This window comes from Dasypus novemcinctus, chromosome 2 (assembly GCF_030445035.2).
Source record: "Dasypus novemcinctus isolate mDasNov1 chromosome 2, mDasNov1.1.hap2, whole genome shotgun sequence".
NCBI lineage: Eukaryota > Metazoa > Chordata > Mammalia > Cingulata > Dasypodidae > Dasypus > Dasypus novemcinctus.
In genome coordinates, this window is record NC_080674.1 from 53,778,527 (window position 1) to 53,805,585 (window position 27,059).

At 35.3% G+C, this 27,059-nt stretch overlaps 1 protein-coding gene and 1 pseudogene across 1 annotated transcript in view; one reads left to right on the forward strand and one right to left on the reverse strand.

The window, feature by feature from the left end:
- The window catches only part of NDUFS4 (NADH:ubiquinone oxidoreductase subunit S4), a 120,963-nt gene that overhangs the window by 84,393 nt on the left and 9,511 nt on the right, over nt 1–27,059 (forward strand). Inside the window, exon 4 of the mRNA XM_058308926.2 lies at nt 5,614–5,687. Within this exon, the coding sequence (XP_058164909.1) occupies nt 5,614–5,687 (74 nt within the window). The remainder of the gene's footprint in view (nt 1–5,613; nt 5,688–27,059) is intronic.
- LOC139439806 (small ribosomal subunit protein eS1 pseudogene) lies at nt 1,931–3,351 on the reverse strand (annotated as a pseudogene).

Here is a 27,059-nt window from a genome sequence, read left to right on the forward strand (position 1 = left end):
TGACATTCCTTACCTCTGTAAAATTTAAAAACAACAAAAGCATTCATTAAAATGTTGATTTTATACAAACCTTTTTTCTATATTTTCATTTTCTCTCTTTTTTCTATCCTTTTTGCTGAAAGATTACCCTTTAACATTTCTACATAGTGCTAAACAAGTTAGCAGTATTTGGGGCCATTCATTACATGGAACTTTAACTGAACAAAAAAGAAACACAAAACTTTCCCAAGTAAAAAAACTTGTTCTCTTGCCATTTTCTACCATTTAGGGGTATTTTATAAAAATTAAGTATTATCTATGCAGTCATAATTCTCTTAGCTAAAGTTAGGAATCAGTCGGTATTTATAATACTAATTCTCATTTTGTGTTGATACTTAGATCTGTCTTGAATAATCTTAAATAAGCTCTGCCCATAAGCTAAAAATCATAATTGGCCTTCACAAATGGTAGAAATCTTCAGAAAGACTTTGTCATAATATGGAACAGAAGGTAATCTGCCAGCCAATGTTGGACATTATAATTAATGATGAAATAATTTTCCTTATCCATTTTGTTGGTTTAGTGTTGTCTGTCAAGTTCACTGAAAGATATCATTGAGCAGGGAAACTACGTGAAGGGGTAAAAGAGTATATGGGAACTCTACTTTCTGTGCAATTTTTCTATAAACCTAAAATCTCTCTAAGTATAATGTTTAATAAAACTAATAATAACAAAAAAATTTTTTAAGTTAGTATTAAAAAAAAATCTCATTGGAGGAAAAAACCTAAAATCAACCTGGAAGTCTGAGCCAACACAATGTATTATTTGCCAGGCATAATACTACTTTTTTGAAAACAAAATTTATTGAAGTATACATTCAGAAAACTATACAGATATGTGTATAGCTCCTTGAATTTTCAAAGCCTAAACATAACCATATGAATAATAATCAGGTTGACTATTGCTAGTACTTATTGCTAGTCTTATTCTCTCACATACCCCTGTTTAGTTCCAACCTGCCAAAGGTAACTACTATACTGACTTCTAACACCATAAATTAGTTTTGCCTATTTCCATATTTTATTTAAAGAGACTCATCCTTTTTGTACTCTATGTGACTGGATTTTTTGCTTAACAGTATGTTTGTGCAATTCATCCATTCCACAATTTTTTATTCATTTTGGGGCTATTGCAAATGATGCTACAATGAAGATTTTTGTACATTTCTTTTAGTGAACACTTGACTTCCTGTATTAAAATGCTAATAATGAAAACATCAGTCGTCTGTTAATAATGCAACTTATATTAAGAAGTATCAACAATCTCTTAATTCTCTGAGCCCTTATGTTTATCTAGTTAAGTGAGAATAGCAATGTGATGAGCTTTGTTCTAGCAGTTGGTTAAATTCTGATCACCTTGAACTTATGGGGACTGATTTTATGCTTTATGAGGGTAGCTTTGTTTCAGTATTACCCCTAGTCTTAGTCCTGGAACATAGTATTTAGGTTTTTTTGTTTTTGTTTTTGTTTCTCCAAAAATAAGAGGTTTTGGTCCATGGTTCAAACCCCGGGCCTCCTTGACCCATGTAGAGCTGGCCCACGCACAGTGCTGATGCGTGCAAGGAGTGCCGTGCCACTCAGGGGTGTCCCCGGTGTAGGGGAGCCCCATGCGCAAGGAGTGCGTCCCATAAGGAAAGCTGCCCGGCGTGAAAGAAAGTGTAGCCTGCCCAAGAATGGTGCTGCACACACGGAGAGCTGACGCAGCAAGATGATGCAACAAAAAGAAACACGGATTCCCGTGCTGCTGGCAACAACAGAAGCAGACAAAGAAGAACATGCAGCAAAGTGGACACAGAGAACAGACAGCTGGGGTGGGGGAGGGGAGAAAAATAAATAAAAAATAAATCTTAAAAAAAAATAGGTTTTATTTTTCACTTTAAAAAAGCTGAATTTTAAACAGATTCTTGGACTGGTGGCTCATATACATCAGCTCATTCAACTGTAGCACCTATCTCATCTCCAGTTCATTTTCCAGAACTATTACCTTGCCATGAAGTCCCATAAGTTTTCCCAATTCAAACTTGGGCTTTTTCAGCATTTTTACTTTTCTAATTAACACACCATGGAGAGGATAAATAGATTGGCAAACCTTTTCAATGTCTTTACCAGTGCTGTCTGGAATCAATTTATTGACCACTTCTTTCAAGTCCTTTGCACCTCTCAGGTCATAATTTCCATCATCTTCTGGATTTGGTGGACCTTTTGGTGCTGAATGTAAGAAGTCTTTCAGAATCTGATTATTGTGTTTTTTAATAAAACCAGCACAGAACAGACGAAGCAAATAATCATCGGTAGTTTTGACATCAACATGTGCTTCCATCATGGTCTGCCGTTTTTTTACCATGGAGCACAGTTTTGTCATGGGTAAAAATCTATGCCATGGAAGTTGGTGTATTAGTCAGCCAAAGGGGTGCTGATGAAAAGTCCCAGAAATCTGTTGGGTTTTATAAAGGGTATTTATTTGGGGTAGAAGCTTACAGTTATCAGGTCATAAAGCATAAGTTACTTCCCTCACCAAGGTCTGTTGCCGCGTGTTAGAGTGAGATGGCTGCCGACATCTGCAAGGGTTCAGGTTTCCTCTTTTTCTTAAGGCTCCATGGTCCCAACTTCTTCCAGTATCAGCCGTAGGGTGAGATAAGTCTCATCTTGTCTCCTGGGGCTTGTTTCTCTCCAGGCTCAGTTGCTCTGCTTGCTCTATAAGGCCAGCTGTTGATTGTACAAGGCACAATCAGGCTCTCTCTCTTCCCAGGGCCTCTGCCAGGTTTGTGGAGAAGTCTCTATTCCTGTGTTCTTTTCCTGTGTGTTTCCTTCCTGGGGCTCCAGCATTAAAATTCCAACCTCCCTTTTGGTTGTGTGGTTTCTCTGTGAGTCCCTGCCCACCAATGGCATAAATGTCCTACTACATGGCCCAATCAAAGCCTTAATCATTATTTAACTAAGTAAAAGTGAAACCTCTGAATCCAATATAATCTAATATACCCATAGGAACAGACGAGTTTACAAACATAATCCAATATCTCATTTTGGAATTCATAAACAATATCAAACGGCTACAATGGGCTAGGCAGTTTTTACCCTTCACATCCTCAGTAATTAGTTTGAATGTTCTAAATGCAGCTTTATCATTCTGCAGATTGGCAAGGTTCACTTCTAAAACACTAATATCAAGGCCATCAGGTGCAATTTTGGTTCCTTGAGTCCTTGTAACTAGTGTTTTCCCAATATTTCTTATATTAAATATTGCTGGTTGTTTCTCATCATACCAATTTTTCTTAGAAAATGGATTGACCATTCTTTTGCCACCTTTCTTCATAAGGGACTTGTTCTTGCCAACTGCCGTGGTGCTGCTCAAAGAGCCAAAAGGGATAGTATTTACTTTTTTTTTTAAATCCTACCCCTCCCCACTATGCCCCCCCGCCCATGGCTCCCTTGTCTGTCTGTTCATCTTCTTTTATGAGGCACTGGGAACCAAACCTGGGACCTCCTGTGTGGGAGACAAGTGCCCAAAAGCTTAAACCACTTCTGCTCCCTGCTGGTTGCATCATCTGGTTATGGGGTCTGCTCCTTTTCTTTAGGTGGCACTGGAAACAACCTGCAGTGTCCTATTGGGAGGCAGGACCCCAACTGCTTGAACCACATCCACTCCAAGTATTTATTTACTTTTAAGGCATGGCTTTTCTCAAGTTTCAGTGGAAAGCTCAAGGTGTATACCAAGTACTTCTAACTTTGTGGAACTTGAACTCCAAACTCAGTCTCCCCTTGCAACAGACAGCTGTTGAAATATCTACTCTTATCTTTCAAGCCTTCCTAGCTATTGTTTTGGAGCCTTACCCATTCATACATAGTTCAGTACCTGCCTGCTCTGTGGATTTCTCCTTTTCAAGATTTCCCTCCTTAGACTTGCAGTTGCTCTGGCACTCCTAAACTCCATGTTTAGATTCCTCATGCTGGTAAGACTGTGGCTTTATGCTATGAGAAGATTAATCTGTAACATGGTGAAGGTTGGATTGGAGTCAAAAAAGAAGGCAGAAAGATTAATTAGGAAGTTTATAATAGTTCAGAGAAGAATTTTTAAAAATGTAAGCCAGTAGTGACAACATACCTAGAAAAGAGCTGTGAAATGTAGGAGATGAAAGGAGAAAGAGATGGGTAGAAACTGAGTGGCTGGAAGAATGATGGCTTATCGAAGTACGTTGTTACTAATTAATGTTAATGTGTATTTCTTCATAAATAAAATGAAGGGATAATAATAAAGGCCATACCACCTTTACAAGAAATAGAATTCTGGTCTCCTGGCTCCTACATTTTTCTTACAATGTTGTCTCTGTTGTTTATTACTTAAATTAAGCTAATGTCTGTCAAAAACACTCATCAAATTACTAGATCATATTTATGGTGACACTTCTGTTCTCAGTATAAATAACTATTTAACTATCAATGGGGAAATATCTTCCTTTGTAAAGGAAGATAAATGATAATATGAAATTATCATTTTTTATTAGTGCTAATATAGCCAGTCATGTGAAGCTCTTTTGCTTACACAGAGGGAGTTTATGGCAAGAGTACATATAATAATAGGGATCTCAGAAATCCCAGAATAATAACCATAATGTATGATGAGAACTTCTTCAGCAATTCCTGGGTCTTCATAATACCTCATATCTTTCTACTACCCAAATGGCTTCCTGAGCCCTCTTTTCATTATCAGTATTTTTTTACTTCCACATTTTCTAAAGTGTTTCACAGAATCCTGTATTTGCCTTGTAGATATGCACAATAACATTTGTAGCAGCAGCCTGCCGTTTTATAAACATGTTAATAAGAATGACATTTCTGAAGTTGTATAGTATTTTTAAAAGAATCTATATAGATTTGTAAACATTACTACAATCCTAGATTGAAAAACCCAATAGGATGTGAAATCTTGGAGCATTATTTTTTTAAATGGTGGAAATGCGTATTGGAGTATTATCGTTGATTAAAGTGATAAATGCACAACTATGTGATTATACCAAATACCACTGACTGTACACATTGGATGGATTATATATTTTGGGTTTTATGCTTTGTTATGTATCAATAAATTTAATTTATAAAGAAGATTATTGTCATTAATGATGGAAGATTCATTAAGAGTGGGTGTTGTTGCCATCTATTTTGGGGGAGTAATGATAATACTGGCAATCATAGACATCAGTAGTAATCATCTAGATATTGAATTTACTAGGTTACTTTGAGACTCCTCTTGGTTTTGTTTTGTTTTTTTTTAAACTACTTAATTCTCTCTTTTTTTTTTAGTTGAATAAAATGGTTTTAAAGACTAAAAAGTGCCGAAAGTCTTTGCAAGTATAAATTTTGTTATTTGACAATATATTTTAGAAAATCTCCTAAAGTTTACATAGAAAACAATATTCAAACTATTGACAGTTTTTTAAGAGGTTAGAAATAAGAGAGTTCATCAAGTATTTAATATTATAATGACAGTTTATTTTCTAAACATTTTACTTTAAATATTGATTTTTTTTCAGCCAAAGCTTAATGTTAAATCCTGGAAAAAAAATATTGTTTCTTACAGGGCTGATCCTTTATCCAACATGGTTCTGACCTTCAGTACTAAAGAAGATGCAGTTGCCTTTGCAGAAAAAAATGGTATGTTTGATCTGCTTAGTTTCTGTTTTGAGAAATAAAATCAAAATGTGTTTTTATGTTCTTACAAGTAACCTTAATAAAAACCATTCAGGAATTTGAGTTGAAAGAAATCTTTCAATGTATCTAAGCCAGTAGTTTTTAAACTTTTTATATCAGAACCCACCTCCCTCCAAAAAAAGAATCTAAAGTAGAACTCCAGTAGGCTTGAACACGTAGCCAGTCTGCTCTAATTTGAAGTAATGGCATGGAATAAGACTCTTCATCTGTCAATTCCTCTACTAAATTACTGGCATTTGGCTACCGAAATGCTAACTGATCATTTCATGAGGCAGCCTTTTTCAGTTTTGACACCTCTGTTTATTAAAAAGTTCTTTATTTTTTGGATCCCAAATTTCATACCTGTTATTCCCATAATAGCCCTTCAATTATTTGAAAACAGTTATTATTATCTTAGTCTTTTAAACATTTCTTTTCAGCCTAAATGTCTCCATTTACTGGTTTTCTAGATTTGGTGAGTTTAACATCAAGCATAATCTCAAGTCTGCAATTGTATTAATGCTCCCCTAAGAGTATATGACCTTTTGGGCAGCCACCTAAAACTACTGGTTTATATTAAACTTATCAACAAAAACTCTTAAAATACCTTTTTTTCTCATTTTTCTGCTGTTAAGCACTTTTAATTACTCTTAATTCTGACCTATCCTTCCTCTTTTGGTTATTTCTGTTCATCTCACATAGATTTAAATGCACTACTGTACATTTGTACATAATGTGTTCAATTGATCAAAATGAATTTGGATCTAATTTAGTTATCTCTTCATATGAGATGTCTGTTTAAATGCATTGTTACTATAATGTTAAAGATTATTCATCTTCCATATTCGATACATAAATGTGAAGGCACTATAAAGGTTATTGTTACCTTAAAGGTTTACTTTTCCTCCTAACTTACTATCATATACCTTATGATTAAGTGTCTGCAGCCAAACTCCTTGGGTTTGAATCCATGTTAGGTCACTTATTTGTATGACTTTGTGCTTCAGTTTCCTTATATGTACAATGGGAATTGTTGTGATGGTTAAATTAGTTAATAAAACTAAAGTGTTTACAACAGGGTGTGACACATGGGTAGCAAATATGTAAGTATTCACTTATTTTATCAGCAGATTTTTTAAAAAACATTTTTAAAAGGTTTCTCAAGTGTAACTCCTTATTAACACTTTCTTGGCAAGTTCTAAATTTCTTAATTACATAACTGTTCTTAAAGTAGTCTTAGTCTTTAAAATATTACTTTGTCTAAAAATGAACATTGTTCTTTAAATTAATAGAACAAAAATAGTTCCAATTATTTTCATCCTTGCAGCCTACCATATTTCATGCCTGACACCTTGGAAATTATTCTTTTGAGGTCTGTAATTCTTTTGAGTTTAATAACAGGAAATCAAAATGAACTGTTAAATCTTTGGTTCATTTCTCTAAGTGGTTACAAGGAATGCAGGATTACATTTGCCATGTGGATTGCAGGTGTAAACTAGCCACAGCTGCTGCTGAAATCAGGTACCTTTCCAATCTGATTTCTAAGGAAGGAAAATTAAGGAGCATTCTCAAAATCAATAGGGAGTATAACTTGAAAAAGCTTAGTAGATAGTGACTTTCATAACTATAGGATAACAGTGAATTAGGTATTTTAAATCTACAAGACAGCAAGAACTATGTCTATTTAGGTCACTTGTTTATTCCCAGCACCTAGCACAGAACCTACCATATAAAACACTCTCATTACTTGGTAAAATTCAAAACTTTTCAAAATATATTCTTTGTTCAAGAATTTGAAGCCACACTTATCTTCTGGTAAAGTCCTCAGTGACTTTAATTCACTCAAGGTGAATTCTACCTTTGAATTCACTGTAGTGCTTGTGATCTGCCTCATTTATTTTACATTCAGCATTATATAGCTTTCAGTAGCTAAATTCTATTTCTCCAGCTATACTTGAAGCAAGAACTAAATAAATACCATGGAAAATCTTATAAATAAATTTAAAATTCCACAGCATCCCCTCCAATTCTGATTTGCTCCTCCTTGGGTAAGTGGGTGTTAGTGGGACACATATAGATGGATACCTTTTCCCTCTACCCCTGCACCTCACATCATTTTGTTGAGAGGTGGTGCTATTGAAGTTTGAATGGACCAAAGTCTGGTAAATTAAGACATTAAAGCAAACAAACACTTCTGGATTAGGAGACTGATAACTAGCAGTTCTAATTTTGTTATTTCTCCCTCATGGGAAAGCTTGAGCAAGTCATTTTTCTTCATACTTGCCTCTGATAAACAGGCTTCTTCATCTTTAAAATGAGAAGTTAGGATTGGTAATGCTCAAAAACTCTAGACTTAAGAATGTTAAGGCCATGGATGTCTTATATATTTTTATTTCTTTACTGTATAACCCAGTAGCCTATTCACTATATGCTCTAGAGGGGGGGGAATGTGTTTTTGTTGGTAGAGGGGATTTTGCATTGATAGTAAAACTTAAAAAACATTACCCATCTATGAGCATAAAATGATTGTCTTTCAGTAGTGTCTAGAAAAAGAAGATTTGGGTAAAACTGCCAAAAGATAATTTGTACAGCAAGGGACTTTTCTTAAAAGAGTTTATTGTAGAGAATCAGTATAATGACAACTAAGATTTTCAGACATAGGTAATAAGAGGAGACATCATCATCATCACCACAATAGCCATCATTTCCTAAGCATTGACTCATAAGCTAGGTACTATACTGAGTGCTTATTATTGTCCTCATTTAATCCTCAAAACAACCCTATGAAATAGGGTCAGTTAGTTTCCCCATCTTATAGTTAAACTGAGCTTTAGAGACATTTAGTAGCATTAAATAACAAGGTCACATACTATAGGTGGATGAGCCGATTTTACTTAACACAGTCACTCTGTTTCTATGACTGCAATTCAACTACAGTGATAAAAGTGTAATTGAGATAGAGACCATGTGGTCTCCAAAGCTTACTCTCTGGCCCTATATACAGAAAAAGTTAGCTAGCCCCTAGTCTAAACCATATATACTGCCTCAGTAGGGAGAGGCTTTCTTCTCTGACATTTTTGTACATCCAAAATTATCCTTTATTCAGACACCTTCAAAGGTATATTGTATTGGAAGGAGAGGATTCAGTGACCACATATTAAAGGCTAGGATTCAGGAATCTCTGAAAAGGAAGATTTATTACAATTGACTGGGCCTGGCAGACTCCTGTCGAATAGCCAAGCCCTGAATAGGAGTTTTAGGTTATTTTTATACAAGGGACACAAGTAGTGGGCCAGGAGAGGTTTAGGGGTCAAAAAGACTTCCTTTGTTAGTTTTTTTAGGGATTACCATTCATTTGAATACTAGCTAAACTTGAATTAGCATATCGCCCACATTCCAGGTAAACTTGAATTAACATATTGCCCACAATTCCGTCTGGATGTAAGTTTGAATACACATTCAGTCTATATACTTTCTGAATATTCAAAGCCTATATCACTTAATTGGCTTTCTGGAAATTAGCCATACTTGGACACAGAATTAGATAAGTTTGAATTTCATGCACAGTCTATATTATATCCCCCCTTTGATGCCTTAAGTTCGTTAAGCTTTGGCATCACTATTTACAGGGTTATGGGGTGGGCCTCTGTCTGTATTCTTACTGCATTATTTATTAATAACTTTAGTTATTATTAAGGGTAGGAAGCAGGGAAGTATAATGAGAGCATAGGAAAGAGTTTCAGCTGTTCATCATCTCAACTGCTCATTTTTCACATTAATTTTTTCAGACAGGCTCAGTGATAAATTCTCTGGGAACATTCAGGGCTTTTCTTGGCTTTTGGAGGAAGTCATCTTCCGAGTGGTGGAATCTTGGGGAGATTTTTTTCTAGGTTCCAGATCTGTCTGCCAATTTCCTATCTTATTAGCCTGTCCTGTTTTTTCCTTTAGAGAATTTACATCTTTAATCTTAAGGAGGGTACTAAAGGGAGATGATCTTTTTTATATAGCTACTTCCTGCTGGTCAGGGACAGTTGACCCTACCTGAAAAGGGGTGAAACTCTATTTTATCTCAGTTGGAGGAAGCTGGATCCTGGATGAAGCTGGATGAAGTTTTTATATGGCTAACAAGATGTTGATTCTGGAAGAAATAAACTTAATTAGAATTTTGAAAATATATGGTCCCAGTAAGAGGATGCTGGACCACAGAAGTAGAAAAGGTCAGGTGCCTGCAAAGCCTGCATTTTCCTAAAGTTAGTGGGAAACAATATATATATATATTTTAAGTTACTTTATGCTGTTGGTTAACTTCAGAGAGAAATTGCAATAGACAACAGGATTAGGTATAAATTGTCAATCCTAGTTCCTATGGTAGTGGAGAGGAATGAGAAGAGGCATTTCTCTTTTCAGTTAAGCTAAAAGACAAAAAAGAGGCAGGGTTTTTCAAGGGAAGTCTGGTTTGCCTTTTTTCTAGCAGTAGGCATTTGGGCTAGAGTTAGAGGAAACAGTTGATTTTGACATAGACACTACTTAGCTTTGTCTTTTGAAGAGGTATTTCAGGCTGCCAGTATTTCAGGCTGTGCAGTGACTGGCACTCATGTGTCCTTTAGGTGCTTCTGGTGAACTGGCAGCTGACTTTATTCAGGATTAGTGCACCAAGCTAGACGTTCCTTTAACTTTAATAGCTGTGGGAGTGATCAGAACTAGAGTAAAGTTTTTATATTTTTGCTCTAATTGAGCAACTCCTCGTAATTTCTTTGACTGTTTTTACCAGGCTTTGTCTTTTGAAAACCTATTTGGCTAGGCTGGTTAGGGCATCCCTCCCCAGATGAGTGCCTTGGTGAAGTTCATAAAGGACTTTCCACTGCACTTCTCCTGGCAGGTAGACTTGAGTATTTTTGACAAGTCACCCATCAGTTTCCAGGTGAACCCCAAGCTAGCTATCCTGATTTATTCACCCTGGGTATACTGTGAAACTTCAAGTACTGATACAGGTGCTGGAATAAGGGATAGGAGGGAAACCTAGGTTTGTGCTGCTGCTTTAGCAGCTGCGTTAGCTTGAGCTTTTTTTTTTTTTTTTTTTGCTATAGCAGTGTTTGTTTTCTGATGCCCTGGATGATGCCTAACTGCTATTTCCTGAGGTAATAGTACAGCTTCTCAGTAAATCTAGGATTTCTGCCTGTGTTTAATAGTTGACCCACTGTTAGTAAGCAAGCCTTGTTCTTGTTACACAGCAGAGTGAGTGTGAAGGACAAGGAAAGCATACTTAGAAGCTATATAAATATTAGCCCATTTCCCAGCTGCTGGCTTTAAACTTCGGGTAATGGCAATTAGCTCTTCTTTCAGGGTTGAAGTTTTAGGGGGAAGAACTCTGGCCTCTGTGGTTTTAAATTGAGAAACCACTGCATGGCCTGTCTTTTTAATTCCTCTCTTAATAAAACTGCTTTCATCTGTGAACCATTTAATGTTTGGGATCACAGGAGGCGCATCCTTTAGATCTGCGCTGCTTGAGTAGTTTTGATAAAGAGTCTCAAGACAAGAGTGGAGAAGGAGTTCCTCAGGATCTGACTTTGGGCCCTCTACTGATAGTAAGGTGGCTGGGTTGAGAGTTTGACACACCCTTATCTGCACCTCGGGGTTTTTAGTAATTGAGCCTGGTATTAATTAACTGGCTACCTATAAGCTACTGGTGGCCCTGGGGTTAAGCACATCTTTTATTTGGTGTGGGGTAAAGATCATGAGAGGTTGCCCCCAAGTTAATTTGGTGAGGTTTTTTTTTGGTTTTTTTTTTTAATTAAAAGGGCTGTTGGCCCCACTGTTTTCAGGCAAGGTGGCTTTTTAAAAATTTTATTTCACAGACATGTTTATTAATTACTTAGAAAATGAAGTTGACCAGGACTTTTTAACATGTTTACTGCCCTTCTGCATATGATTTACTAGAAGTATTATCATAATCGTCAGACATGTATTTAGTATTTAATACTAATATTAACTAATATTAACATGTATTAGTATTTAATACTAATTAATGTACTACTCAGTGCATAAGTTTCTCCTTGAGCTGCAATTAATAGCTTTAAGTTTCAGGTTTGCAATACCATACAGGTTATCTCTCCATGGGAGCAAGTTGTAGTGTCAATTGTGTTTAAGTTCTACTTAAAGTACTCTGGTATTCATTGCTGCACTTCGTATGTTCTTCACAGAAACTGCAGCACCGTTGTTGACCCTATAAGAAGCTAGGAAGGTAGATTCCAGTATTTTACCGGCCTGGTGCATAGCGCTCTTTGGCACTATGAAACAGTGCCAGTCTGGAGACGATATCCATTGTACATTTGTCTGTACCGAGCCATTGTTGGCTGCTGCAGGAGTTTGAAATTGTGAAGTAGTTCCCATCCACTTCAGGAGCACATCCAGAGATGTAGTAGAAACTTCTATTGTTTTAGGGGTCAGTGACCAACCTAGCTAATAACTCATGGAGAAGTACCCTACAGTGAATTGGACACCTGGTTTGAGTACACAAGAGAGTTTGACAATGCTAAAGTTTGTCTTTTGATTTTCATATATATATATTTTTTAACATTTTAATGCAATGTGTTATATATTAAATGAACTTTTAGTACTTTGCTTCTTACTTTTATACTTTTGCCATGAAGACATTAATTACACAAGTATTTTATTTTAGTAGTAGAGGAAAAATTACTTTTTCTATTTTTAAAATGAAAACTGAAGACTCCCAATGGAATCAAGGTAACTTTTTATTACCACCACTTGAATATACACATTGAGGTGACTTCCAGACAGGTTTTATTGCTATGAAGTTACTTTTTGCCATTAATATTAATTTAGGTTTTTAATTAATAATGGCTTTATAGAACTTGCCATTCAAATGCTTTGATTTGGAAGATGCTCCTACAAACTTTTTATAATTAAACACAACTACATAGACTGGTTAATTTACTTTAGATTACAATTAGTGACCGATGGATTTTCCTTTATGCATTTAGGAGAGAGCAGATCTGTATTTCTTCAACTTAATTTCATTAAATATGAACTTAGAATTTTATCATATTAAAGACTTAATACATAGAATGTTAATTTATTAACTTGGTGTTCTTACAAACCAAAGATACAACACCCAAGCTAAACAAATTGAAACTGTTATAGTTTATACAAAGAATTTTTTTTTCGTTTCTTTACAGAGGGCTAAAACCTCTTGTCTTTGATGAAATTCTAAAACTGTGAATAATCTGAAAAGCATACTGACTTCTAGGCTCTGTAATATATTATCATTTTAATTTGCTTTAATTATAATTTAGTAAGGATCTTTTCATAGATTTCAAGGACTTTTCTATTACTTACTGAAATTTGGTAATAGGATAAGTAATTACCTTTATTTAAGGCTGTTAGAAGGTTTAAAATGGGGTCCTACAGGGAAAAACCAACTTAATTCCCCAGCCTAGAAGACAGAGTTTTAATCTGCCAAACTTGGCTCCTCCCTCAGATCTCTTGCAAAGAGAAGGCCCTGGGGCTGGGCAGGTCGAAGAGCTCAGAAAAAATTTTTTTCCCTTTCCCAGTAGTTTCTGTATTCATATTTCTATATGGCCTTTTCATACTGCTTAGCCTAATTTGGGTTCTAGGAATATTTATTACATATATAACTGCATACTTAATTGTTAACAATTTGAATAGTTTTTTTTTAAGAATTATTTGTTAATTTGATTTTATTATCCTGATGTATGATGATATACGCTGAGCAAATAAGCAGACATGAATAGTTTGACACGGAAACACAGCTTAGTTACTTAAAACTTTTCCTTTTTTTTTTTTTTACAAAACAACACTTGAAAAATCTCTCTGAAGGCTTTTCTTTGCAGGGGTGGGGCCAGACTTGCAGTATCCATAAACAAAGGCAAACTCAGTTTATAATTACCATCACAATAGTTGAAGTCTAGGGACTAGGTGAAGTTAGTTATAAAATAACCATAATTAAAGGTAAGTTTTAAGTTATAATTACCATTACTGTAGTAAGCACTAGATAGACTTGAAGTAGCCATATAAACAAAAGTAAATTCGTTTAAGATTACCATTACAATAGCTGAAATCTAAGTTACATCTACTTTGCTGTAATAGTTTCAGTTATTAATATTTTTTTACTGTTTTATATATTAAGGTACTTATACAATGATTCAGCTCTTAATTTCTGGAAATTTTTTACTTAAAATCAATTTGGACACCTTTATTAACTATGCAGTTAAAACAATTTTATTAGTAACAACTTTGTGTAGTTTTTCTGCTTTTCCAGCAATTAAATAAATTTCACTTGTGATTTATGCATTAAATCCACTAGCAAGACAGTATTGGCATTTAAAGAGTCATTTTTAGGTTATCTTTCACCATTACCCAACTTTTAACAGGTGAACCCCAAATCTGATTTCCTAGGCACAAACAAACTGATAAAGTTAAACACAGATTTCAAAGTTGAACACAAGGTTATGCACAGATGAAAACTGAAGAATTTTATATCTTTAGCATTTCTAGGAATTCTTTGACCTTAATTGATGACACCTGAGGTTTCTTTATTTTGATCACTATTCACACCTTTTATAGGCATGACTGAGTTTAAACTGAGAAGTTTGATGTTTATTTTCTCATTTCTTTAAGGAGACATGACATGAGGTTTCTGGGTCTCTCTAGTCCCCCCCTCCCCCTTTTTTTTTTTTTTTTTTAATGCCAGCTTAACTGGAGTTCAGGGTTCTACACAGAGGCTGCACTTTGGCTATGTGGACCAACAGCAGGCAGAACTTCCCAACTCCTGAGAAGAGACTCCTGTGGGGAGCCTGCTGGCATGCCAGAAGCCATGCTTATTATTCTAGGAAGAATGAAGAGACATCCTTTTAGTTGACTGACGTGGAGTCCCAGTGTTCCAGCCTAACCAAAGTTCACCATTTCACACAATTCAATACCACTATCCAGAGGTATGAAAACATACACTGGCATCGAATAAATGGACAAACACTAAAGAGCCATGGCACACAGACAGAAATGCAAAACTCATCAGTTTGACTCATAATTTTGTTTCTCCGGTATGGCCATTTCCAAGTTTTCTGCTTTTTATTTCTATATGTAGGAGGTTTCCTTGTTTAACTTTTGGGAAGTGCCATCCTAGGCTGTGTTGGGAGGGGGCTTATTTTTCTTTAATGCATATTAGGGGGAACTGAGGTATAGCTAGTTAATTATTGCAACCTTAGCCAGGGGGGACTTTTAACAGGACTCTTTGCCTACCCTTGCTGTTTTCAAAACAAGCTCAATTGCAGTCCGGCATTAAAATTAGAAGACATTTCTGGCTAAACTTCTCCATTGCTGAGTTCATATTTGGACTAAGCTTTATCACAAAAACCAATTCATTTTTCTGTAACCAACATCTTTCAAATTTAGACCAATTCTTCAGGATGCATCCCAGTGGAAAGCACTGGGAAACTGATGCTTCATTTCCTATAGCAGCAGAGAGAGAGAAAAAGCAGCAAAAATAAAAGCACAAAAGGCAGTAGATTTTTTTCTTAAAGTGAGGTAGGGAGTGGGACTTAAACCCATCAATGCCTCTCCCACTGTAACCAAACCTTCACTGTTTTAGTGAAGGCAAACCAGATGCCAACCCGCAGTCAGCTAAAACCAAACAGGCTTTTTTTTCCCCTTTTCAGACCTGGAGAAGATGACTTCCCCCCAAATTTTGGGTATACTAGGGTCCTCTTGGGAGCTAATCAGACCCCCCATTTATAGTCAGGTTTTTTTACACTATGTCTCTGGGGGACTTACCCATCTGGCGTGTGGAGCTCCTTTTTCATTCTCAGGATTTCCTTTTAGATCCTTCGGTGCATTGGTTTTTCTCCCGGGAGGACTCCAATGGAGCCTACAACCTTTTTCTGGACTAAAAGGGGTCCAAGGGTAACCTGGGCTGGGTATTCGCCTGGGCTCTCCCTACTTCCTCAGAGGCATCTGAAAGGGGCAACGAAATGTTTCCATCTCTGGCCTTCATTGTGATTCCAGATGGGCCCCCAGGAAATGTAGTGGAAACAGAGAGGATTCAGTGATTGCATATTGAAGGCTAGAATTCAGGAATCTCTGAGAAGGAAGATTTATTACAACTGGCCGGGCCCAGCAAACTCATGTCCAAAACACTGAGCTCCGAGTAGAGGTTTTAGGTTATTTTTATACAAGAAACACACGTGGTGGGGCCAGGAGAGGTTTAGGGGTCATAGAGACTTCCTTTGTTAATTTTTTTAGGGTTTAGCCATTTGTTTGAATACTAGCTAAGCTTGAATTAGCATATCACCCACATTCCAGGGAAGCCTGAATTAACATATTGCCCTCATTCCGTCTGGATGTAACTTTGAACACACATTCAATCTACATCCTTCCTGAATATTTAAAGCCTATAGGGCCTTTATCACTTAATTGGCTTTCTAGAAACTAGGCCCACTTGGATACAGAATTAGGTAAGTTTGAATTCATGCACAGGCTATATTACTGTGACTTAATAGACAAATTCCTTAATTGATAATTCCATGTTCACAATATATGCACTAATTATCACTAAAGCACTACACTAACTGTTCTAACGTTGTCTTTTAACTGAGAGTTAAGAATTAACAAATGATTATGATTATTGAATCATTATAAAGATGTTTTTTATTCTCTATTTATAGAATAGCCAGAAGTTAATACCTGAAAATACTAAAACTGGCTAGACTGACCTCACCCTTGTGTATACCTACTCTTGTGATGAATATTCCAGACTGATCTTAACTTTGTATGTGGTTATTTCTATTGAAATGGCAACCACTCTACCCTCCCTGTTTGAAATCCTTAGAAACTTTATAACTGGCCCCCATTATAACTGGCCCCCGTTTTGTACCCCCTGTCACCACATGCCTTGAACCTGAGCCAGCCCCACCCCAGTTACTCATTAGCATAAACCTGCTAAACCTGGTTACTATAATACACTTAGAATTGCTGCCCTTCAGGGAGACAGACTTTAGGCCCCTAGGCCATCTGAGCTACTTGTTATGCACTAGCAAATTAAACTCTCTCTTTGAAACCCCAGTGTCTCAGGAATTGGTCTTTAAAATGCATTGGGCAGAAAAGAACTCACTTTTGCTCAGTATCAGTCTATGTCCCAACTCACTTTGTGCCTGGGTACTCCTTTATACTTCCAGTCACAGCCTTACTCATACTTACCTCATCCTTATCCCTGCCTATGAAATTCCCACCTAGTCTTGTCACCTTAGTCCCTTATTTCCCACCCCCAACTGGATCTTTTCTCTTTTAACTTCCACAGTAATTTGTTCCTTTCATATAGCTCTTATAGTATGGTTTTGTATTTGTTTATTTTCTGTTACATTCAGTGAGAAATCTGTTGAGCACCCTGTTGTATGCCAGTCCTGAGAGTCTAGGCTCTGGGGATAAATAGTGAAGGCAGAGTCCCCATACTCAAACTAATATATTATCCTGTCTATGACTATAAATACCTATCTGGGATAAGACCAACTCTCATTCATCTTTATCTTAGTGTTCTCAGTAAATACTGGTGAATTTGAACAGATTCAGTGATGTTGAAAATTATTTTCTAGATCATGTTTTAAACTTTTAAAGAAAGCACTTTAATTTGGCTGTTCTATCTTCTAGAACAGGGGTTCTTAACCTTTTTTGTTCCATGGACCCCTTTGCCAGTAAGGTGAAATGAATACTACTGTAATTTGTTTATTGCCTACAATTCATAAGTGAAGGGAATACTAGACTTCAGTTACAGAGCAGAGAAAATAAAGATAATAGGTTGATTTTTTTCAGTTCAAGCTCATGGACCCCATGAGATCCATGGACCCCTGGTTAAGAGCCCCTGTTTTTGAAGAACTGTTAATTCCATTGAATTAGAAGTATGAAGAAAGAAAACTACAATAGAATGATAAACAGTTTCTTATATTTGAATGTGTTTGTAAAATACTCTGTAATCAATAAATACTTTTCTGTCAAATTTATTTGGAGCTTATTCTGAGTTCATTAAGGGTTGGCACCCTGAATTTATTTGCGTATACTTAAGATGACCATTTCATAATATTAGTGTTCTTTTCAAGCTGTATAATTGTTTATTCTAAACTCTTCATTTCATAAGTATACTGAGACCTAGGGGGCGGGGGGAAAGCCCAAGATCAGTCATATAACTCCTAACTGATAGGATTCAAGTTTCTATATTCTAAGTCAGGTGTTTTTTTCTGCAATTCTGTGTTGCTAGTAGATCTTAAAAATTAATCATTTAGATCTGCATTGTCCATTATAGTAGCCATGACCACCATATCACTGTTTAGCACTTGAAATGTGTCTAATTCAAATTGAGATGTATTATAACTATAAAATACATGCTGGATTTTAAGACTTACTGTGGAAAAAAGGTATATAAAATATTAATAATTTTATATTACATGTTTTTGATATATTGGATTGCATAAAATACATGGTTAGATTAAGTATTTTTTAGTGTGGCTACTAGACATTTTAAAATTATGTGACTCATTTTCTATTGGACAACTTTTATATATAGTTGTTAGCAATATACAGACTATACATTATGTACATATTCTAAAAATTTCATAGTACGATTTTTATACCAAATATGAGGAATAAAATCTTAAACTTTGAAAAGTTCAAATTTAAACTTCTTAAGCAATGCAGTTCTGTTCTTTAGATGATGTTATCCATTATGAAACAGGATGAATGGAAATCCTTACTTTACACTTAATATATTAATGAAATAAAATAGTTGAGACTTATATCACAAAATCTCTCTTAATCACATGTTTTAAATTTCTTAACCAAATAAGATTTTGTGCAGGTCCATCTTTTTTATATATAGGAATGCTCTCACCTCTAAAACTATTAAGAAGTTCTCTTCCTGCTGCAGCCACCCCTCTGCTTCTGTCTTTTTTCTTAGGTGTCTCTTCTCTCCAGACCTCACTTTCTATGGAAAGCTCATTCTGTGCAGTTAGGGAGTGGGAAAAAAGAAAAGGCTCACTGCTCCCTATGGCTTCTTTTTCTCTGTGCTCCCCACCTTCCACTCATGTATTCCTGCCTCTCCCTCCCCCAACACACTCACACACAAAGTAAAGAAAATATAAATACCCTAGTTTCTTTTGGCTTTTCTTTTCTCCAGGGCCTAATCCTAAAAGTCTCCCTTTGAGCTCAGCATCTATTCCAGAGGAACTCTTCAAAGATAACTTTTCTCTGTAAAAAAGGGGAAAGAATTTCTGGAGTTTCCTCTGAAATGTAGATGAACCGTACTTTAATTCTTTGTGTACTGAAAAGACCCACCTTTCTCACCCTTGTGGCTTTTGTCTTTCTTTGTGTTATGTGAAGGGATTGAAGGGTAGAGAGGAGGAGGTTGAAAACTTGGATGGTTGAAGACTAAGATCTACTACCATTTACATGCTAATGAAAACTAGAAATGGCTTTTTCCCCCCCTGTTTGATCTGATTTGAAACTTTGTGACTTTCCTCTGGTATGTCATTTTACCCCCTGTCTGTTTCTCAGTGTTAGCTGTAAAAACTCTTTGAAATTCTCAAATAGAGTGGGCCTCTTTCAGGAATAGGAAGGCAGAGGACAAGCTGTGAAACTGCATTCTGTAGATCTATTGGAGAGGAAAATCTGCCTCTGAAGTAATAGAAGTAGAAGTGAGGAAGGAGTCAGACAGGTCTGGGCCCAGATACCCGACAATAAAGAAAGGAGATAATTGGAAATATAACCCTGGGCTTAGAACTATCCTGGAAGAGTAGACCATATCAACAAGATCTGGACTTCTGCAAACTTAGACCCTCTTATGAGGGTCTTATCCTCACACCTTTATATATTTTAAAACACAAATTTTCAGAACAAAGGGTTAAGAATCATGACTGTCATATAGGTACATAATGTGTTTTAAAGAATTTATTCTACTTATATAAATAAGAGGGAACCAAGCAGATATATTATAACCAGTTCAAAGGAAAAATTAAAACAGCACAAATTTATATTGGCATAAAGGAACGTTGAGATGAATTGTATATGGGGACAAAATAGGATTTGGAGTCTGAGGGGGTGAAGAAGTCAATTAAATCTCTACCAGTAAGACCCAGGACAGAATTTACATATAGTTATGTACAGTTTACATAGAGTTTTATATTGCTGAAAGTTGAGGTACAGGACTAGAATCTGATAACTTAAAAAGGTATGCTATCGATGAGGCATAGTTTTTCATTGAAAAACATTTTCCCCCTGTTCTCCTTATTTTAATAAAAAATAATCTCAAAGAAATACTCTTGATCTCAAAATAAGATCCTTCTCATATCTGGCCTGATTGTTTATTTACACGGGTGTAACAAGGTGTTAATTTGCCATATAAGTCTCCTTAAGCTTGCTTTGCTGAACGTTTTCATAAGGAATCTCAGATTGTGTTTTCAAAAATTCTCTTGAGGCTAGGAAGCAAGGTCAAGAGCTATTACCTATTTTGGAAAATTCCTCCCTTCCTTAGGTCCCCCAAATATCCTAAAGTTCCTGGGCCTCCCGAAAGTGACCTTTCTTACCACCTGTAAGCCAGGTACCAGGTCAGTTTTCCTGAGCTTTTATAAGCATTAGCTCCATGAAGTCATCCTTAGTTCCTTAAAAGTGCCTCGTAGGGAGCAGGTGTAACTCAGTGGTTGAGTGCCTACCTCCCATGTACAAGTTCCCAGATTCGTTTCCCTGTACCTCCTAAAAAAAAAGTACCTAGTCATATCTGATTAATAATTGAGGATCATTCTTAAATATAACATTCCAGTTAAGGCCTTGGTACTTAACCAATGTTCACCACTATGTCCCAGTAAAAAGTTCTTACTGAACATATGTAAATAACTTGCTGTAAAAAGTATGCAATGAGAATAACTGAATTCTGGAGGTGTCAGGTAGGTAAAATATAATTTACAAATGTTTCATTTCAGTTTACAAAGCAGGATCTACTAAATTGTAATGAATTAAGAGGAAGAAAAAGGGCTTCGTTAGATATTTAGAAAATAAAATATCAATATTCAACAAAAATTGTAGTCACCCCTCATCAGTTCATTCTTTCCTATATAATTAGTTTTTGTTCTCCTTGATCAAATATCAGATGTTTATGGGAGTTTATTTGAGCGGTTCACAATTCATGAATGAGGCAGTATCCAGTCTGCACGTGGGAAAAAACCTTGCTGAGGGAGTAGAAAGGGGAAGGTTAATTAGGGCAAATGCAAAAGCAGGTGAGATGTTCTAATTAGCTGGCATTAAGTTTCCATCATACTTGGATGGAGAGTCTTAAAGTAGGGAGCAAATATACATTGATTAGGGTATCTATTCCTCTGCTGGAGGAAACTGCTTTATCATCAGGTGTTATCTGATTACCATTTGGTGAGGTCCATTCACCTACCCTTCTGTTATTTTTGTCTTCTGGAAAATCCTTCCTGGGAAAGGGGTCACTCCTGGCAACACCCAGAACAGGCAGCCATTTTATTTTACTTAACACGTTGGTTCATAAACTCATCTGCTTCTCAACTAAAGTTCTGGAAATACTGATTTAGTCCACTGATATGGTCTTAAAATTGTGGTTCCATCGGAAGCCTATACCCAAAAGTATCTAGCATCGGTTATGGCACAGTCCTTCTTTGTTGAAAACAAAGCTCTGACCTGTATCTGATTGCAAGAGTTTTTTCAGGAATGCATCAGTGTAAAACAAAAAGCTAGATGGCAAAAGGCTTTAAATGGTTATGATTAAGATTATTGATAAATTTTCAAGAATGAAATGTGAGTTCATTACAAAAATAATGCAACTTGAAATCTGTCCCAAAAAATTGTAAACAAAATATCTATAAGCATAATCAAGCCTATTTTCAAAGACAGTATTATATCTAATTTATAAAAATGGCAAAATATAACCTTTATAGAAAAAAAAATCATGAGATATAATAATCCTAAGACACAGTATACCGTGAATATGCCAACCACATAGTATGAATATAGCAAAAACATATCAATAATGTCAAGTAAAAAGATTTGTAAGTCTGGTGTAGATCCTAAACGTCTGTACGTTAATAAAACTTCATAGATAGGTAATGTAGATCCCCAGTTGACATCTACTGTCCTAGATGTTAGATTCAAACTAAAAAAGTAAAGATGCAATCAAGTTAACATTTTTTAAAAATAACTGAAATTATGACTGATAACTTATACCTTTATTGTCTAATATCAGGCAAAACAGCACCAGGACTCTTATAAATAGAGCGTATCATGGACAGTGAAGGCATTGATAAAACTCTAGGAACTTCTGCATAGTTTCTAAAATTTCAACGCTAACATTTTATCCATACAAATGTAATCTCAGGAAAGCTAAGCATCTTGCCTGATTTGCCAGTTCTTTCCATGTATCTCATTAATAGTAGCATACCACATAAACCTAATTATTTCTATCATTTTACATGGTGGAAGGACAAATCTTTGTAATTTTCCAGGGGCCCTCTGGGGAACTCCCAAAGATCGTTTTAGGTGAAAAGATAGCTTGAAACTATTTTCTTTTACAGTTAGAATTCAGTTTTAGGAAAGCAAAAAATCAAAGTTTTCAGATTTGAACACTTAGGAATTGAATCATGGGTACCTGAGAAGCAATATTTGACTATTTATATCAAAATGACAATAAAATTTATAAAAAATAAACATAGAAGGTAACATGATTGTAAAAAAAAATCTGAGCTCTTCTAAGTGATGAACGACTTAAAATCATTATAAAGTATATATCTGGTAAGCCACAGAAAACTAAAACAGAATATAACAATATTGTATGTAAAGGCAGTAAACAATAAACAAATGAAACACGCCTATCAAATTTGAGAAAACTTTGCTAAGCTGTTAATGCATTTTATAGCTTTTCAGACTTCCTGTTTGCACATATAATATAATCTAGGCGAAGGTTTCTGTCCTTTACCATTATTTCTCATTTTGGTATAGCTAGTCATTTTACTTTAGGATATAACTGTTCTCATTTTCCCTTAATAAACAAAAACCCATCACATTACCTTGTGTACAAAGTTGTACCTCTCTGCCACTCTTGCTCCTAGTAGAGTTTTATTCCTTTATATATTAATCATAACTTTTATAATTAATTTTAAGTTATATTTTATAATTGTATTTTAGTTAATTATAAATTTTAATTAAAATTTTATTTTTCATTTTATTTAAAATTTATATAACTTTTTTATATTACTAAAGTACTATAATTTTAGAAAGAACATATCCAAGCAGAATAAAAATCTGTGTATTATGTTCAATACCTGATAAATCAGATGTTATTATTAAAATTATTAAAGTAATTGTTTGCCATAGATTTACCACATTATGTGAATTTGAGTTCTTAAAATGTTTGACTTCCTTTAAGAATAATTTTTCAGGCTAGTACATTGAAAATATTAGTTCAATTTCCTTGTCTTCTGAGTTCTTTTAGGAATATTCAGCTTAGGTAAGTGCTTATTTTTCTCTGTAGTCCAATCAGAAAAGAGCTCCTTAAAGAGACTTTATAATCAAATTTATTAATAGCATTCAGAGGTAGAAAAACTTTACACTCATGCAAACAATAAGAAGTGAACAGTTCAGAGTGAATTATAGACACACAGAGATCTTACAGCTTCAGTTCTAAATTTTCAGTCATGAGTCAGTAGTAAACACAAAATTACAAAATTCATTGATCTATACCAAAGAGCTGTTCTTTTCTCAGTGGGTTCAAATTCTTAATGATTTGAGCTTAAAATAGATAAACCAAATTTATTAGAGAAGACTAACCATATTCTTTCACTTCTCACCCCCCAGAGAATAGATCTATAATAGCCATTATCATTTACAGAGATCCTTAAATGGGCAGACCATAAAACCAATTCCCAAAATTAGTAGAGAACAAAATTAAAATTAGAAAAACACAAGTCAGCAAAGTTCTCTTGTTGCTTTGGATTCACCCCTGGGTGTCAAGAAAAGATGTGCCCGGGCTTACAGAATGTGCACCCCTTCTCTTGTAAAGAAGTTTGCCAGGCTCTGATGGGTGAATCTGTTGGACATCTCAGTAGTACCTCCAAAACTGCTAGATCATTACCAGAGAAAAGTAAATTCATGATTCTTGTATACCTGTAAAATGAGCATCTGTTAAAAGACTTATTTTACTAATGTGATATGAAGGAATCAGGTAGGTGTTATAAAGCAATTCAAAGAAAAAGTCAGAAGAGCACAAATTTATATGGAATAAAGAAACGCTGAGATGAATTACAAATGGAGACAGAACTGGTTTTTCCACAACAGGGAAGTGGATGGTGATGGTAGTGGTCAATTATATCAACAGATAGGACAGAATTTATGTTTATCAGTTACTTACAGCTTAACCGAGAGTTGCAAAATATTAAAAAGACGAAAACAGGACTCAGATTTGGTAACCCGAGAGGGTTTGCTGTGGACAGTGCAAAGTTTTCCATTGAAACAGACAGTGTGTTTTCCTGCATAGCTCTTTCTTCCCAACTCCCAGTCCCTGGTGCTGGCTGTCTCATGGCTAGGAAGTGTTGAAGTTGCTGGTGTCTTATAGGTTAAATAAGATTCTGGAAATTCCTATGCTCGAATCACACCCTACACCAATTACATCAAAATCTCTGGAAGTGATTTTTGGACACCATCGTGGATAGTTTCTTTCTCTTAAAAAACGTGTTGTAAATTTCTACCTGATTTTTAAAATGTGCTTTTTTAACACAAAAATTGAAATAATTGATTAATATTCTGGGTTTTTTTGTTTTGTTTGTTTTGTGGCAGATTCTGAATAGTGTGATTCCACTTACTGCTTTGGAAATAAGAATAAAGCTGTATAAAACTATTTATTTGAAAAGATTTAAGGGGACCATTGATTATCTCATCAAAGGTTTCTTTAGGTTTTTTTGTTGTTTTTTGAGAGGTGTTGTAGCTGTGGCAGGTATAGGGTGTTACTAATCTAAAAATATTATGGTGCTTCATGTTTTTACCTTATTTTCTTGTTTAACTAAGTTTATATAATTTTAGTGGAAAGAAATGCTTTGTCAGTGTATCCAGAACCCTATCATTTCTGCTGTATAATATTTTTTAAAAGAAGATATACGATAAGTAATCACCTTCCTCCTCCCTAAAATATTAGATATGTGGAAAATTTCAAAGGAGAGGGAAATATAAAGTGAAATTCCTGGAAACTATTTTTTTCCTTTTTTTGTTCCTTTAGATTATATTTTAGGCTTTTAGAAAAATAGAAGTCATACCTTTACTTTCATCCAGGCATCATTTGAATATGAGGCCTGGTGAGGAATCTTAAAACCTTCAAAGTACCAGCGTACTTTGCTTTAGCCTCCCAAAAACTTTTGCTGTCTGATTCCAGGCCTCAGTTAGCAATGACTGCCAGTTATGACAGTTCATGCCAAATTACATGGTGGCTGTTCTTTTATGCACACATGGAGAATAGGGGAATCATTAAACTGTTCACTTATGAACTGTCAGAGTTTGAGAATAGGTTATTAAGGAGAAAGACCTTTCACAAAACTTACACCAAGGTTATTAAAGGTGTAAAACATTTATTTCATAAGCAGTAAAAGCACTGATGAATGTTTCTCTGTGCTTGCATTATTGGATCATAAATAAAAATGATTCTGAAATAAAAATGGAATTAGTTTTCTGTATCATACATGTAATTCATAAGTTAATTGTTATCTAGTTTTATTCAGAAACTTTTTCTTTTGTGTTGTTTTTTGTGGCATTTGAAAAGATTACACAAACATTCATATAATAGGAAATAGAATATTTCAGCCACCATCTGGAGATCTACTAAATAAAGACTAGTGTTATTTCTGAAAATGAAATCAGGCATAGGATATTACAGCTTACATTTTAAGTTTACTAGTTTTTGCCAGAGCCACTTCTCTGATACTGAGGCTTAAAGTTCAAAATATCTTTGTGAAAGCATTCCAATGTGTGAAACACCAAAGAGAGTCAGTGTCTCATCATTTAGGTACTGGTTGTTGGATTTGTGGCTAATCCATGCCATATGGCAGCTCTCCTCAGTGGGAAGTGATGGCAGCCCTGGGAGCTTTACCCCATCCCTGGGGCAGCTGCCTTGGACTCAGTTGCTTTGATCTTCTTCAGCTGCACAGCTGGGAAGAGCAAGAGCTGGTTTTCAGTGTTCTGATGGTACAGTATATGGGACCAATGTCGTTGTAGACTGTACCTTGATTTTACATAAGTATTCATCAGAGAAATAGTACAAGTGTTTTATCTCATTCAGAAACACAAGTTTGAATTATTTCTTAAAAAGAAAAAAACTTATTTTAGGGTTAAAGAGGAAATTGTGATAGAAATAAAAACATTTTACAAATAAGATGTACCTTTCTTAAATTTCTACATTCTATTTCTTACTAAGTTATATTGCATTCTTTCTTTTTAGCAACATGTTTCAAATGGGAAGTCCAAAAAATGAGTACAATTTATGTTAACTTACTCCATTGTTAGGAGCAAATGTTTGCCTTCCTTTTCAGTGTTATTATATTTTGTCTTTTTAGCTGAAGGCTAACTATTCTTGATACAGTAGCTTTCATATTGCCATGTTATCACAAAGTAATTTGGGAAAGAATATCACAATGTAGTGAGGCTAGTAAATTTGTTCATACAGACACTGTAAGGTAATCAATCGCTTTGGAGGGGGGTGCTTGGAAATTTGATCAAATTCTTAAAGTATTCTAAAGAAGAACAAATTTCCATTGTAATATCAGCCCTGAATAGTAGAAAAATTTCATGAATGATGGCTAGAATTCCAAAGAGAGTTTATATGGACTCTGACTTTACATTCAGTCTCTCGTAAATTTTCATCAGCCTTCCTCATAGCCTTCTCTGCTTTTCTTGAATCAGAGAAGCACAGTTGTTTATACAGGTTTGGAAATAGTTGTTTTCCACAGAAAAATGCAGGGAGAGAAACTTTACTCTTTATATATCCTAATTATGGATGGTGGTTGGGGTAGACTAATAATAAAGAGATAGATCCTTTTGGCAAACAAAGGTTTCTTCTGTGTTTTTGTTTATTTGTTTGTTTGTTTGTTTTTCTCAGGGTGCTTCGTCCATCTGCATTCCAATCCCTATAATGATACTTCTATTTATTGTTGTTTTCACCATCAACAGCAACTATAATCTGGGCCACAATTCCCAGGAGCCAGCTCACTCCTTAGTTACCAGAAGAAAACCCAAACCAGTTGTTCCTTTTTAATGTGTGCAAAACCT